This window comes from Aphelocoma coerulescens, chromosome 5, assembly GCF_041296385.1.
Source record: "Aphelocoma coerulescens isolate FSJ_1873_10779 chromosome 5, UR_Acoe_1.0, whole genome shotgun sequence".
NCBI classification, from domain to species: Eukaryota; Metazoa; Chordata; class Aves; order Passeriformes; family Corvidae; genus Aphelocoma; species Aphelocoma coerulescens.
In genome coordinates this window covers 28,364,621-28,380,035 of record NC_091019.1, presented here as the reverse complement: position 1 = coordinate 28,380,035, position 15,415 = coordinate 28,364,621, and the positions used below count along the sequence as shown (strand labels likewise).

General features: G+C 49.2%; 1 protein-coding gene across 4 annotated transcripts in view; it reads left to right on the top strand.

Moving 5' to 3' along the window:
• The window catches only part of CREB3L1 (cAMP responsive element binding protein 3 like 1), a 44,936-nt gene that overhangs the window by 8,697 nt on the left and 20,824 nt on the right, over positions 1-15,415 (top strand). For 3 of the 4 annotated variants that reach the window (XM_069017321.1, XM_069017323.1, XM_069017320.1), the window contains exon 2: positions 15,076-15,304. In XM_069017321.1, coding sequence (XP_068873422.1) covers positions 15,076-15,304 — 229 coding nt within the window. Of the gene's footprint in view, positions 1-8,713; positions 8,764-15,075; positions 15,305-15,415 lie in introns of those variants that run through there. The other variant, XM_069017324.1, reaches the window with a different exon arrangement.

The following is a 15,415-nucleotide window of genomic DNA, read 5'->3' as shown; positions in this document are numbered from 1 at the left end:
GGACAGTGGTGCAGTGAGGTTGTTGGGAACGGGAGAACTGTATTTTAGTCTCAGCTCTGCCAGTTTCTTAGTATGTGATCCTCAGGGTGTCACTTGCAGTGATGCAGCTTTTGCTCAGTGTAAAAAACTGCACATCCTTATTCTTACTGAAAAGGAGCAGTGTCATCAAAGGGTGAAGCAGATTAACAAAAACTAAGACTGGAGTGAGGTTTTGCTAGTAAGTATCTGCCAGGAAAGGTTCATAGGAGCTACTACTTTGCTTCCCTGGTTGGGCTCTTTTTGAATGACTTTGCAGCTATACATGATATTTGCCACATTTTCAGTTTGGCTGATCTATTCTCCACTGATATCCCAGCTACCCTTCACCCCTCTCCTGTTCCTTATCCCTGCGGACTGCACGTGTCTCACTCTGACCTCAGATACTTCAAGCTAATCCAGAGTAATCTTTCTGTGTCAGTATGAATGACTGTGTTGGTCAGCAACAGGATTTAAACTAAAGTACTTTTGGCCCATGCTGTTGCTGGCTTGACCACTGTGGGCCTTACTGAAAACCAAACAATTTGTGCTTTATAAATCCAGTGAATGGGCTGTACTCATACCTCATCCTCCACTGTACAACCAAATCCTGGCTCAGGCACAAAACCCATCTTCTCCCTCAGTTTGGTGCAACTTGCTGAGAGCACCCTGTTACATTTTTGCCCCAAACTGCTGCATGGTCAGTGCTGGGCTGAGTTCCCAGGCTCCCAAACTATGTCTCTGCTGGTCTGTAAATGAGAAGGAGGTAACAAGATGAAAATACCAGAATGTCATGGCTTTGTCAGTCACTAGCAGGACATTCAAGACCCATGTCAGTCCCTCCTGCTGCTCAGCACATGGTTTTGCACTTTCCCTTTCTTTGGAGGTGCCTTTTCTTTGCAGTAACTCTGTCTGGCCTGTTGTAAACTTAGGATCACCATCATCCATTGGGAAGAGTGACACAGAGGTTGCTTTTCCATCCTCTGATGCTTACCTCCTGCTCTTCAGGTTTTGTCAAATATAGTTGGCAGCAATCCAGCAGCTGGATTAGCAGTAATTAATGAGCAAATGGCCTGCAGCCCTTTTTCAGACCTGGCAAAGCACATATCTTTCACTTTTTTCTTACATAGTTTTGAGCCCTTTTTATCATGCTGGGAGAGAGCTGAGTAGCAGCAGATGCTGCTCTGGTCAATACTGGGGCTGAACAGAGGCTGCTGCGCTCCTTTCTTTGCTGATAATTAATACCAGGATGGCAGGTAGGGGCTACTAGCTAGGACAGCAAAACTGTTTTCTCCCTCCCCTTGTAGCTGCAGCCATTGTGAGCAGTCAGTGGCAGCTGTAGGTAGCTGGGGTGAGCTGCAGCAGAGCAGGAGCAATGCTGATTTCTTAATTTTCTTGCATGCTGCAAGCTCCAGGGGAACAGCCCTTGCAGCCTCCTCCTTTGTGACCTGGAGCTGAAGTCCCAGGTGTGGTGAAGGCACACATTACTGTGTCAAGCCCAGCAGCTACACAGTGTGGTGAGGTCACCCAGCAGCCTTGATACCTACAAGTAAGTGCCAGAGACCCATGTCCAGACCAGTTGCCCATCCACTAGTCTCAGATGCTTTTCTGATATTTGATGAAATTGAATTACACAGAGGTGTCAGAGGATTTATTTACTTACTCTGGGAAAGGGAAGAGTGAAGGATGCCAGAAGGGATGGAGAATAGGGAAAGAAAGAGGGAAGGAAAACCAAAGATGAGAGAGGTAGCTATGCAGTTAGCATTCCTGAGCCATCTGGACCTGTTGGCATGGCCCCATCTGGACGGGCTCACGTGCTCATCCACTGCATGATGTAATCTTCATTGTCCAGCATTTAATTTTTCTCCTTGTGCTGGATGGCCTCATATCTAGTGCACGTCTGGAGCGGGCATTTTGATTTCCTGTTGCTATTTGTGGACTTTTCCTGGCTGATCTTCAAGAGCAGCTCAGGCGGTTTGCATTCCTCAGGCAGAAGCAGCAATGCCACCCTGCCGGCGGGAGTGGAGGCCAGCTGCAGCCAGCCTGCCAGCCTGGGAGAGGCAGCCCCACATGGGGAGCCAGCTGTGGTTTGCACCGTGCTGCAGCTGGAGAGAGAGTGACACCTCTGCCTGGTGCTTGGACTGCGGCAGCTGAGCTCCACAGTTGGCTCAGCCTTCAACACCAGCAGAGAGGGCTGGCAGGACCGCTGTTCCCGGATGCTGGTGGGCTTCCCTGCCCTGCTGGATCTTGCAGCAGAACAGGAGGAAGGAGAGTTTTACTTGACCCAAGACCTATCCTTCCCTTTGGTAGATGTGAGTAAAAAGCAACTGATTATCTCAGTCCCTCTTCTTTACAAATGCCAGCACCAGAGAACACCAGGCCTCTCGGCTGCCCTGTGAAGCAGGTGGGCTTCCCAGCATGTAGGACAGGAGGCTGGGAAGGACCTGGTCTGACATTGCCAAGTGCCCACTCTTGATAGTGGAAGGCCTGTCATCTCCTTCCCTCCATCACTCACTGCCATTTGCAGTAGGCAGTGCAGTCTAGTTGGAAGGATTCAGTCAGGTTCCCACCATGTTCTGTGGGAGACAGCCATGCCTCACCAAGATGAGCCATCTCTTTTTTTCCTGTGAAAATGAAGAAATGAAGAAGATTTGTATGTCTGCCTCCAAAAGAGCACACTATTTGAAGGTCTTTAAGTCACAGGAGCCGCATAGAAGCCAAACAGCCTTCTTCACCACATAAACTCAATGTGTAGAGGGGCAAACAGTTGAGCCATAGGTCCCCTCCTGCTTTTAGAATCAGAGCAATTCCCATCCTCCTGCATGGTTGGGAAAGTTTGAGATGCTCAGAGGATGAAGATGGGATTTCTCTACCATGTACCACTGCTGCAAGCAAACCTCAAACCCAGCAATATGAGGCCTGCTTCAGATTATGCCATTCTCCACTCTGACTCAAGATGTGGGTAGCCGTGTGATGATACATTAGGCAAGAGTTTGACCTGAGCATCCAGTACTCCCTCCCTCACAATGCCTCATCCTGCCCACATGCCTGCCTCCCTTAGCTTTGTTTCCTCCAGGGGCTTGGGAATGGGGAAATTGAGTGCAGTGACCCCCAGGGAGCAAAATTATTTTCAGTGGAGAATCCTACTGCCTGGTTCAGAAGTCGTCCTGTTTGCATGCAAAGGGAGCGAGGCTTTGCTTTCATAATAACCCAGGGACAGCCTGTCCACCAGGGATGGACTCCCTGGAACCACAGAGCTGAGCTTTTCCACCCAGCTCAGCTCTGTTGAGTTAGAGAGTAGCTCTGGAAAACGATGGCCTCTTTTAAAACCAATTGGCAAAACTCTTGCATCTCTCCTGGGAACTGGCCAGGGATTCTGAGTCACTGCTTGAGTGGGTTGTGGCCAAGGTAGTCGTACCCAAGATATTAAGTGAGAGAGGAGAGATCCACCCAGGAGTGCCAGCAGAAATAGTCATGACCGTAATTAATAATAATATAATGATGAAAAGATTCAGAAATGCACTGCCCACTCCAAAAATAAAGTTTGAGGACAACTCAGATGTTGTAAAGAAAAGAGAGGAAAGAGCCGAGAAAGGCCGCCAAAGCCTGCATGTCAGCTGCAATGCAAGGAGTCCCGTCCAGCTGGCCTGGGTTCAAAGAGCTCCTATTGTCCAACTGCATTTCCAAGACACCATTCAAAACTTTCAGAAAATGAACCCAAGATGCAGGGTGAGATTTATCACACAATAAAGGCAAGCCAGATGTGTGCACCCTTTCGGAGAGAGGAGGAAGGCGAAGGAGGAGCAAAGCAGGGGAGTATCCAGCAGCAGAGGCATGAAGGAAGGGTTGGCATGAGAAGGCCTGGTGCTGTGAGGATCCAGGCAGGAGCAGGGGACTGCATCTGTGCTGGGACACATACTGGGAACTTGTGAAGGGTTTCCTCTATATCGAGAACACCATACTTGGGAAAATTCACTTAGCATCAAGGTTAAGGGACAAAAGGGGAAGATCTCACTGACGCTTTTTTCCTTTTGTTGCACATAAAACCATGATGAATACTCAGAGGTTGCTTCTTGTCCTGAATTCTATATCTGCAAAATAAGGCCCTGTCTGAAAGGATGTCCAGAAGCCAAACCACTGTAGATTTTATCTTGATTTTCTAAGGCTCACAGTCTTCATTATCGCTTTGCAGCACTGGCCACCATGGCAGGGCTTTAACTTCTTTTCCCACAGGAATCACTCACTTCCACCTGTGATTTGATTATGTTAAAATCTATTTAACATAATCAAATAATAATAAAAGCAATTAATTACACAGAAAGATAATTTAATCTTTGAATATGCTGCTGACATGGAGTTACATGACTACAACCTGCCATTACTAGATAGCTCCTCAACTTCTCCCTGCCTGCAGAACAACCCAGCAGTGGATGTGGTATGGCCATGCCATACCACACTCCATAGATTAAAAGGTGACTTGGATTTGTTCTCAGGAAAATCTCTGGTAGTGAGGACTTGTTCATCCAAGAGCAAAAAGCCTAAGAAAACATTTTGGAGGCTTAAGCTAGAAAGTCCCTCTTTGCAATGACTCATTTGTTTGGTGACTGTATTTCTCGTCTACAACAGTTGGTTGTTTTTTGGTTGTTTTTGGGTTTTTTTGAAAGGGCTGGATTTATCTGGAGCCTTTAAACTGAGCTCAGTTGCAGATGACAAATTTGAAGCAGGAGGCACTCAGCTCTGTAAGGAAACATATTTGATTACCAGAGTGGTTCCTCTAAGCCCTAAAACCCATGAGGCCATCCACCATCTCCCTTGTCCAGGGATGTCCAGAAAATGGATTCCCAAATCCACCAGCTTCTGCAGAGACCACTCCAACGTTGGGGTGCAGATGTCTGCTTAATCTCAGACACAGGACCTTTCACAGCAGGAGTTCAGGGCATAATAGGTTTCCTGGCTTCAAAGGAGCATGGGATCTTTGCTTCTCAGAAGCTTCTGACATTACTTGGTACATGATACCATGCATCTTCACATTTCAACTTCTTTTTACCAGTTACAGGGTCCTTGACTGCTGGGTCTTGTTGTGGAGAAGTCCAGCCTGAAGAAGGGATAGCTGGAGAGCCAGGTTTTGGGAAAGGGTTTTCATAGGCTTTCTTTTCTCCTTCAGCTGTGATTTTCATTCCATGGTTGAAGTGACTGCCTGATCTCTGACCAGTCAGATATCCATCCTTATCTTTGGAAATGCAGACCTTTCACCCCCCCCCCCCCCGCCCCGGTTCACCAGCATCACATCTTCATTCTACCCCAGGATGGTGTTAATCCAGGCTACCCCAGTAGTGATGAACAGTCTGAGAGGTGTTACTGCTCTTTGCAGCCTAGGAAGGATTTCCCCATTCTCCAGAGACTCTGGTTTTTCCAGCTCCACTGCTGAGGTAAAAATGATACCCTCAGCATTGGAGCTGAAGTTTAATTTCCTATCTGCTGCTTAGGGCACAGATTTTCCACTGAGATATTGGCAGAAGGTCAGAAATCTACATTCCAAGTTGAATTGCTTTGAAAACTGTCCTGGTGCAGGACCCTGTTCAGTCTGCTGCTTGCAAAACCCAACTCTTGCCCAGCCTGGCCACTGAAGAGAGTCCCAGCTCTTGCTCTCTCAAGATTTTGCATGAAAATCCCTCACATCCTTGAGTAACAAATCAGCTGGCCCAGACTTAGCTGCTCTGTTAAGTGCCCTTTACAAAGGCCCAGGGAATGAAAGCCACCAGTAATGTTTGGTATTAGCTACATGCCTCAGCTTTTGGACTTGAACAGAGTACAGCTCTTCCTCTTTCAAGGCCTGCTTTTCTTTATCAGTCTCCAGAGACCTGCCAGGGGAAAAAATGTGAATTATCTCTGATTTTGCTCTCTGAGCACTAAAGAGAAACAGTTTCAATGAGACAAATGAAGATGATTGTAAAGATAATTCAGACCTTTCCTCCTTTTCTGGTTATCTCCCAAAGCAGATTTCCTCTATCTCCCAGTGTGCCTTTCTTATTTCTTTCTTGCAAGATGCAGAAAAAAAGGCCCATAATGGCATGGGGCTGACAAGCTGTGTAAGAGCAGAGATCTGCCAACTCTGGCAGTTTCAACTCCATACTTGGCAGGGCCAGAAGCTTCCAAAAAAGATGGAAGAAATGGTGGAGTGGCATTTATTCCAGTTTATTTTGGTTCTTGAATAAATGTTCCCATCCCACTGACTGGTGACTGGCTTGAGCAGTTGCACCTCTCTAATTTATTTTTAATTGTATTGAAAGTTCATGCTGCATTTCATGTCTTTTGGTGATACTGTGACATGGTTTCACATCAGCATGGCAGTATAGTTCACAGAGAGTCACAGAGTATAAACCAGTATTTTCTTTAATTTGCCCTGCCTGCTGTCACTCCGTGCATCCCTCACCATTAAGCAGAATTTTTCTCTAAACTTCCCAGGCAGACATGCCACACACAATTAAATCCATGTAGGCTTTTCCAGGGTAGATGCACCTCTAGATTTGCAGGGTTGGGCTAGGGATGCATCCCTTGGTTGTACAGACATGGCTATGGACACCCAGTTGTGTTCTGGCTGCTGTGCCTCTGTGGGGATTGAGGAGAGGTGGATGGGCTCTGCAAAGGGCACGCCTGGGTGGAGGCGGATCATGTTAACATAGCAGACAGGGCCTTCCCAAAAATGATGGATTATATTTTCACACATAAGGACATAAAGTTCACATGAGCTCCCACCCCCAGATGCTACAGCAGCTGAAAGCCCTGTCATGGTGTGGAGTTAGGGTGTCACTGGGAGCCTGCTCAAACGCAGCTGAGGCTGCCATGTTCACACGAACAGGCAAAGCACCAATCCAGCCAAGACAGCAGAGATCTGGGGACAGAGATGACAATACAGCTTTTCTCTCTAAGGGCTACTGCTCATGTGAAGTCTCTGCCTGGAGACTGACCTTGGCTTGGGAAGGAGCAAAGAAGAGGAAGAGACCCCTGCCAGTTTGCCCAGGGATACCTGCATTCCCATGGAGAACAGCTCCTACGCATCTCTGTTTGAACACAGCCCAGCTGCCACCACAATGGCTTAGAAATAAGGGCGGCTTTGTTTTGTAGCAAGCAGGTGTCTTCAGTTCTGCAAGCTCAAAAGAAGCCTAGAAGGACAAGTTTTTTATTTACCTTTCACAGACTCCTAGAAATTTACCCCAAATCTTCTGCCAAATCAGGGTTAAGAGCAGCCGATCCAAATGTTTCATCCTGAGAGGGTTGTGTCCAGTTCTGCGTATGGTTTGTCCTGCTCTAATTTTTTTTTTTATCAGACTCAGCTGCAAGGCAGTTGTAAGCCAAAGGAAATTTGGGACATTCATTGCATATGTAGCATACACACAGCAAAAGCATGCTGAAAAGCAGAGGCATTCCTTTTTATCCTCCAGAGTGCCACTGCTTGGAGAAGAGGTGCTCCTACCTCTGCAGAGTCAGCTAGTCTCATGCCAGGCAAACCATGTACTGTAGCTGCTTTCCACCCCAGGCCAGTGCAGCCCGTTTTGCCCAAGGGGAGGGTGCTGTTTCCCCCTCCTCCCTGGCACATGCGTATCTGCTCGGAACCTGGCACCCACAGGTGGTGGGAGGGCACACAATGGGCACACCGCTGTGGGCACGCTGCAATGCCACTTGTCTTGTGAGTCACCTCAGCCTGGGTTCTGTGCTGTTTCACAGTCGTTCCCCTCGCAGGGCACTTCCAATTTCTCCTCCATCACCACTGCCCGTGGTGCTGTGTGCCGGCTGCTAATCCCATTCATGCTGAACACGCTAGTGCCAGGTGTGGAGACACCAGTGTCCATGACTTTAGTAGCACTCAAGTCCTCCGTTGGGGCCGCTGGGAAACCCAGTCACAGGCTAGCAGATTTCAACTTTCCACATACCTTTTACTCCCTTCTATTTATTCTTTTAGGGGCAGAAGCATTGAAGTTAGACTTAACTCACCCTCTCTCCCTGCGCCTGGTGCCTCCCAAGATTCTCCCCAGTGAACGGCAGGCTTGTGAACTCTGAGCTGGATATTACACGGCTGCAATCTCGGCCACGGAATTTCCATGCGGTCTGTGTTGTGCACATGCTTTTTAACAACATCACCCACTCCGTCAGCTGATGGCTTTGTCCCCCCTGCCGGGGTTGCAGGGCAGGACGGGGGGAAACCACGAAGCCTTGCTTGCCTGCCAGGGAGGTTGCGGCAAGCCGCGGGAGCCGTGTGTGCCGAGGGGCTGTGGCGATGCCGCCGGGGCGCTCCCCTTCACGGCACCCCGGCCCGAGCAGGACCGGCCCGCGCCGCTCCGTCCTAACCCTGCACTCCTCCCGCGCGCCGCGCCGCTGGCAGCCGCCTCCCATTGGCCGCCTCCCGGCGGCGCGGGCCAATGGGCGGCCGCGGCTGCCGGCCGTTGGCAGCGCGCCGCGGCGACCGTTAAACCGCCGCCGTCGTCCCCGCGCGGCCCGGGCAGCCCGCGCGCAGCCTGAGGGGCTGCGGCTCCTCGGCCGCCGCTGCCCCGCCGCCCGCGCCGCTGCTGCGCCCGGCCTGGGCCCCGCGCCCGCCATCGCCCTCCCCCGGCTGTGCCTTGAGCCGCCGACGGTCCCTCCTAGGTCCTGTGGCGCCTAGCGCTGGAAATTGTAAATCCAGGCCCTTGGCACGGATGCGCGGTGGAAGGAGGTTTCCACAGCGAATTGTGCCTGAGCCTTGCGGGGACAAAAGTAGGCTCAGGGGAGAGCTTATCACTCTCTACAAGTACCTGAAAGGAGGTTGTAGCCTGGTGGGGGTCAGCGTCTTTTCCGAGGCAACTGGAGACGGGATGAGAGGATGTAGTCTTAAACTGCAGGTTTAGGTTGAACATTAGCAAGAATTTATTCAGAAAAAGGGTGATTAGACATTGGAATGGACCTCTCTGCCCAGAGAGGTGGTGGGAGTCAGCATCCCTGGAGGTGTTTGAGGAAAGACTGGCTGTGGAATTTTAGTGCCATGTTCTGTTCCAGTTGACATGGTGTTCAGTCATATCTTAGACTCAATGATCTCAGAGGACTTTTCCCACCTAAATGATTCTGTGATTCTACAGTTCTACAGACAGCAGCAAATTCTGTTTCAGTTCCAGATCAGGTTCCAGATCAGGTTCAGTCAAACTCTGCCACCTTGGGGTGTCTGGAGTGTTTGGTCCACCATACCCCCGAGGCTGTGATGCTGAAAGAAATCACGGGTGACTTGGGTATTGATGCAGTGCCTGGGAAAGACAGGGGCACTGCTGCTCAGGATGCTGTCCTGCTGCTGGAGGGGAATGACAGTGGCATTCTCAGGCAGTTCGGCCTTTGGTGCTTTGGCCATGCCATGCAGAGAAGCAGCAACAGCAGGGGGGTAGCAGGTCAGTGCCAAGCTGTCCAAGCACACCAGGGCCCTGGGCAGACCCGGCATGGAGCAGCAGAGACCTGTGATTTGTGAGGTACAAGGGCAATACGGGTTCAGGATGGAGGAACACCAGAGGGATGGCAGCCAAGGGGTGGTTGGATGATCACTTGTGCCCCCTGGGGTGCACATGCACTGGCTGGCTGTGTGGAGAAGTGTGCACAGCATCTGTCCATCCTGCCTGAATCTTGTTAACACTGTTGAGAACTTCACTTTTGTAAGGTCTAAAATTCACTGCATTTTAAAGTGAGGAGAAGGACTGTCTGGAGTGTATGGGCTCTTCTTTCCTGGAATGTAAAGAAAACCTCGGCTGTGCAGCTGGAGTGCAGGGGGCTTCATTCCTTAGTGAAAGCAGAGAAGGGAAATGCAGATGTCACAGCTGGGACAGGAGATTTATCTTGGCAAGCAAAGAGGAAAAAATTTTCAAAAAGAAAAGAGAAAACTCAGAAGAATCCCCTCCCCATCTTCACTGCCTGCCAGCACGAGCAGAACCTCCAACCTGCAAAGGCCTTTCGTCTCCTGAGCCTGGGCTGCCGCCCAGCTGGATTAGCCCCTCACTGCTTTCTCTTTGGAGCAAGACCATTGTGGTGGGACAAGAGAGGCTGTGAGAACCAGGCTGATCCTGAAGGGAGACTGTGTCCAAACAACTCAGCTGGAGGTGGGAAGGGGAAAGTCACAGTCAAAGAATGGAAGCATGAAAGGGAAAAGGAGGGACAGATGCAGCCAGGCTGAGTACCGAGGAGTGGATCCTGGGGGAGGAAGTCATCACCTCCTCAGCCATGCATGGTACCACTGAGCTACAAGAGTGCTACCTTAAGGCATCCCACATGCAACCGGGCAGGGGAGAAGGCTTAGTGCCTCAGTCTCTCCTTGGGGCCTCCAGAGTTCTAACACCAGCTCTGGGTGGGGGTATATGTAGAGCTTGCATTTGGATATCTGGATGCCTTACATTAGCTCCCAAGATAACTGTTGTACAACAGGAAAGGGTGTTTGAATGAGAAGTGCACGCACGCACATACAGTGTGCTATTTAGACAACCCTAAGCATGAGGTCAGGATGAAAACATGTGGTGAAAATATGTTTGGAAGAGTCAGTGCCTATGTCGATCACCAGGAGTGGGAGGGAGCAGAAGCCAGGAGCTGACAGATTCTCACTCTCTCCCCATGGCTGAGGTGGCCTCAGCCTGAGCAGATTCTACTGTGGCACCAGAACAGGTTAAGGCTCTCTGTAGGGCCTAGAGATGCAATGGTTGTTGCCTCCCCATACATGTGGACACTGGCTCATCCTCTTTGGGTGCTGCCTCCCTGTCCTCCTACAATTTGAGGGGGATGGGCCGCCAGAAATCAGCCTTGGATCAGGAAATCCAGCACATCCTCGCCATTGCGTTTCTGTCCCTTGGCTGCCCCCACCCTGACCGCTCACTGGTAATACAGCTTTGGAAACACATCTCGTGCTATTTCTTGGCTTTGGAGCATAGTTAGAAGGAGAAGGAAGGAGGGTGTGAAAGGGAGGGGAAGATAACAGGAGCGAATAGTGCAAAATGAGACTGTGCTGTGAGCTTTGTATCCCATCTGGAAACTGTTTTCCCTCAGTACACTGCACACCCACTCCCTCTAGGCCAGGATAGTAAGGGTCAAGCTTCCCAGTTGACTGGTCCCCCTTGCTAAAGCCAGGCCCATCTGCGTGAAAGCTACTTGAAATATCTTAAAGGAGAATCTCAACAGAGTTGCAGAGTCTTTCATTGTCACACTTCAAAACTCTTGACCAATCTTCTAAGGAGCAGGAGCTGGCTGATCTCAGCCTGGTTGGAAGGCACTCTCAAGGAGTTTTGGTCTTGAAGAGGCTGTGAGAGGATGAGGCTGCTGTGCTTGTGTATCTCTGTCCATCCCACCTTCATTTACATCCTGCTTCTCTTTATTGCTCAGAAGCTTGGAGCACTGACCCTGCCATGCACTGCTGTCATCTACACAACCCTAAGTCACCATATTCTAGGACATGCAGTTCCCGGAAGCCTCTCTCACACATGCAAAGGAAGAGTATGGCTGAAGCTTCCTCTGAATTTTGCCAGATAAGTGCAGCTCCCAGAATTAGGCTGGGTGGGACAAAATTTGCATATTCTGCGTGAACAGGCTCAATCTAAGCTAATTAGTAGTGGTTTTGATGGCATCTAGCCAAAATAAATGTGTGGTTGCTCCTCACTGTCCATCACAGTCGGATCTTGACAAGAGGACTCTCTCTCTTCTTACTATGTGGTTGCATGCACAGCTGTCCTATACTAATTAGAAATCTAAAATTAACAATACCTGTTGGCTTCAGGAAAGAACAGAGCCAACCCAAGAGACCCAGTAGACTTCCTGGGATGTGGTGACATCTTCCTGCTGGTCCCATAGTTTCCATTGTGGGTATAGCCAGCTACAAAGCCATGTTATTATTTTTGTTTGTTTTACCCTTCTTTCTGCTGCTTTCCTCTGCCTCTTGCCTCCTTCTTTGAGTAAAATAACAATCTCCAGCTTTGTGTCAGCTCTAGGTGCTCTTCCTCCTTGAAGGGTGTGTTGGATCCTTGGTGCCCCCTTTGATAATAACCATTGTTATTGCCAATCTCATAGGCTAGTTCCCTTCTCTCCACCATCTGTGTTTGAAGATGTTGGACTGGTATATGTGTGAGTGGTGAGAGCTGAAATGGGCTGCTTTGATGAGAAGGCTTTGCCAGTATTTAGTTTTCCTGGAGGATAAGACCCAGAGAGGAAGCCCAGAGAGGGGTAGATGCCCCAGCATTTCTGGATTCCCAAGGAGGGGTGCAAGTTTCATTCTCCGCTCATCACCCATGTTTTTCCTGTACTGTGCAGTAGGTCTCTGTCTCTTGGGAGAGAATGGTCTCTTGGGGACCTGAACTCCTGCACCTCTGGGGGAACAGTGTTGCCTTCATCCTCATTTCCGAACAGTGAGGTCTTCCAGCAGCAAGTCTGCTGTGCAGTGTCTAAAAGAACCAGGAACCTGAAATTACTCCTGCCAGTGTTGGTGCCTATGTTAAGGCTCTGATACTCAGCCCCTTGCACTCGTTACTCATCTCTCACCCCTCAGCAGCAGCTGGGGTGATTTTTAATTTCGGAGTAAAGCCAGAGGCACATCTCCGCCTCTTCCCTCTAGGCAGGTTTGTCCAACAATGGAGAGATTGTTGACTGACCAAGGGATTGTTGTTCTAAATGTGGGTGGGATGCTGCTAAAAGATAATCTGTGTAACTACTGCATTAATGCATTTTCTTGACTCTTCAATCTCACCTCTGCCTTTGTTAATGCACAGTTGTGAAAGAAATTGGAAGCACATGGCAGCATCACAGATAGCTCTCCCTACAGCTGTCCATCCAGCTCTGCTTCTCTTCCATGGCTACACAGTGGTTCTAGTTTTGATGGTTACAATAGTAAATATGATTTGAGCCCAGCTCTGCTGTGTCGTGATGCGTTGGCAGCCAGCACTCTGAATCCCTTCACTTTTCTGTGGTTCTCGCCCTTACCATAAGGCTATCGTGTTCACATCCTGTGTTTGCTTGTGTTGTTTAGAGAACACAAGACAAAGAACAGCTGTTACATGAGCAGGCACTCTCTGGGGTTAATGCTCAGGACTCCAAACTCTTTATCCTTCTGTGCTGTAGGATAAGACAAAACCTGGTTTTCCAGTGCTTTTTAGATAGCTATCTAACCCAGTTCCATTTGCTGACTCAGCTCCCTCTGAAGTTACACTCCCCACAGATGGTAGGTGTTTTCTGTTACTTGATTCAAGTGCAAAAATGCTCCTAGGCAACTTGGAAATGGCTGGGTAGATTTTACCAAGCTACCCCACCAACTCTGCTTCTGCTGTGGGAACAAGTGGAGAAAACTTTAGCCTGGACATTGCAGGGAAGGCCTCAGCACTAGGATTTAGCATGAGTGTGCCTTCTCCACTCTACTTGCACATGCATTGTCTGGTCTCTTGGGAAGCCTTGGATGGTCGTGTGTTGGGCTGTCACTCCAGGCAGTTGGAGGACAAGTGGGGAGGAAGTGAATGGAGAAAAATCTCATGTCAGGCAGAATGCAGGTGTCAGGGACTCCACCCCCATTTCCAGCATGCTCTGTGAGGTTTTAAGTTGAGTGGCTGAAGGGTGACGTTAGAGGGTGAAAGGCACTGACATGTTGGAGATTGCTGCCACTCACCATCTCCCTCCCCCACTTGGTGGGAAGTGTGGGTCTGTTCCTACTTCACTCCCCAGCCTCACCCCAAAGCTCTGACAGCCAGTGGAATGTTGACAGAGTGGTACTGTGCTCAGGTAAAACAAATATACCTTCCGGTAGGAGCAGGAACCTACGGGCTCCAGCATCCGGGGTCCTCTGGCCACCTCCTGCCTCAGTCCTAGCACTGGGGAAAGAAAGGACTGCACACACCCCATGCTTCTCTAGAAGCCAGGCTCTCTCCTGAGCTGAGCTCTCACATTGGAATTCATTGGCATTCATGTCTCCACTCTAGGACCTATGTGCTCTCTCCCACTCTCATTCATACCCTGTTGCTCTTGGTATTTCAGTATACCGCTTTCAATGCCTTTCTGCCCACCGAGATGCTTTTCCAGGCAGGGGGTGGGGTCAGACCCAGTCTGACTCTGCTGAGCTCTCTCCAGTTCATTTAAGTTACACAGTTCTGTCTGTGTAATATAGTCACTTGAATCTATCTGTCTTTTCTTTCCTCTCCCTGAGCCAGAAGCCTCAATCTGCCAACAAATGGGATCATTTTTCAGCTGGTGTTTGGCAGCCATCATTTTTCTCCCTGCCCAACCAATGCTTTGTTGTAGCAAATGGAAAAGTTAGTGATTTGACTTCTGAATAGGAGGATATGCCTCAAAGGAAGCAGGTTCCCTGAAGCATCAGGAGCTCAGCTCTGCAGCAGCACTGGCCAGATTTATTGACTGTTACTGGAATGATTAGTGGAATGATTGTTTGTTGTTAACAGCCCATCTGTAGTGTTTAAACTTCATCGGGCAGCTGAATTTCACAGGCATTATCTGGCTGAAGTACAACCTCATATGGTCCACAGAGGGGCTGTTAAATCCCAGAGGAAATTAAATACAACAGGGGGCCTTCCTGTTATGTTGATCCAACTGATCTTTTTTCTTTGATAGAAATCAGCAGCTGGGTTGATGTCCTCTGGGCCATCAGTGTGCCCATTGCTGCTGGCAGAGAACATGAAAAAGTGTCTGTCGCCAAGGACAGGTGCTGAAGACCATGACTTTCTGCCACACTTACCTTTTATCATCATAGGAATTTCTTTCCTTGTACTTTATTCATTTTGTTTTCACAGTGAGATGATGTTTGGAAGACACAGATAGATACTCACAAAGGAAGGGGGAGATAAGATAATGTAGAAAAGTTTCATGAGTGTTCGTGGCATAGATAAACGTGCAGTGATGTACAGCACCACATCCCTTTCTATCTTAATTCAAGATGTTTTTGTCAAACTGATGCAGGCAAGGAATAGGAACTGCTTTTTCCAGTGCAAAAAGGGGTGATGCTGAGGTTTGACTCTCAGTGGCTCTCTGATCCCTCTTGGAGTTGACACTAATGCTCTTTCTCCCTTTGTCTTTCCTCAGCATTTCTCAGAGAACCTGGATCACTTCTCTGACAACATGGAGGATTTCTCCAACGACCTCTTCAGCAGTTTCTTCGATGACCCAGTACTGGCTGAGAAGAACCCTCTGCTGGACATGGACCTGGATCCACCCACTCCAGGCATCCAGGCAGAGCACAGCTATTCCCTCAGTGGAGACTCTGCTCCCCAGAGCCCCCTCGTGCCTGTCAAGACTGAAGATAATGCTAATGGTGAGCATGAGATGTGCACGCTGCACAGCTTTGGGCACATCTGTTACAGAGGCTCTGGCTGCCTTTCATATATAAAGACAAACTGGCTATTCCTTGGACTTGCGCATGGCT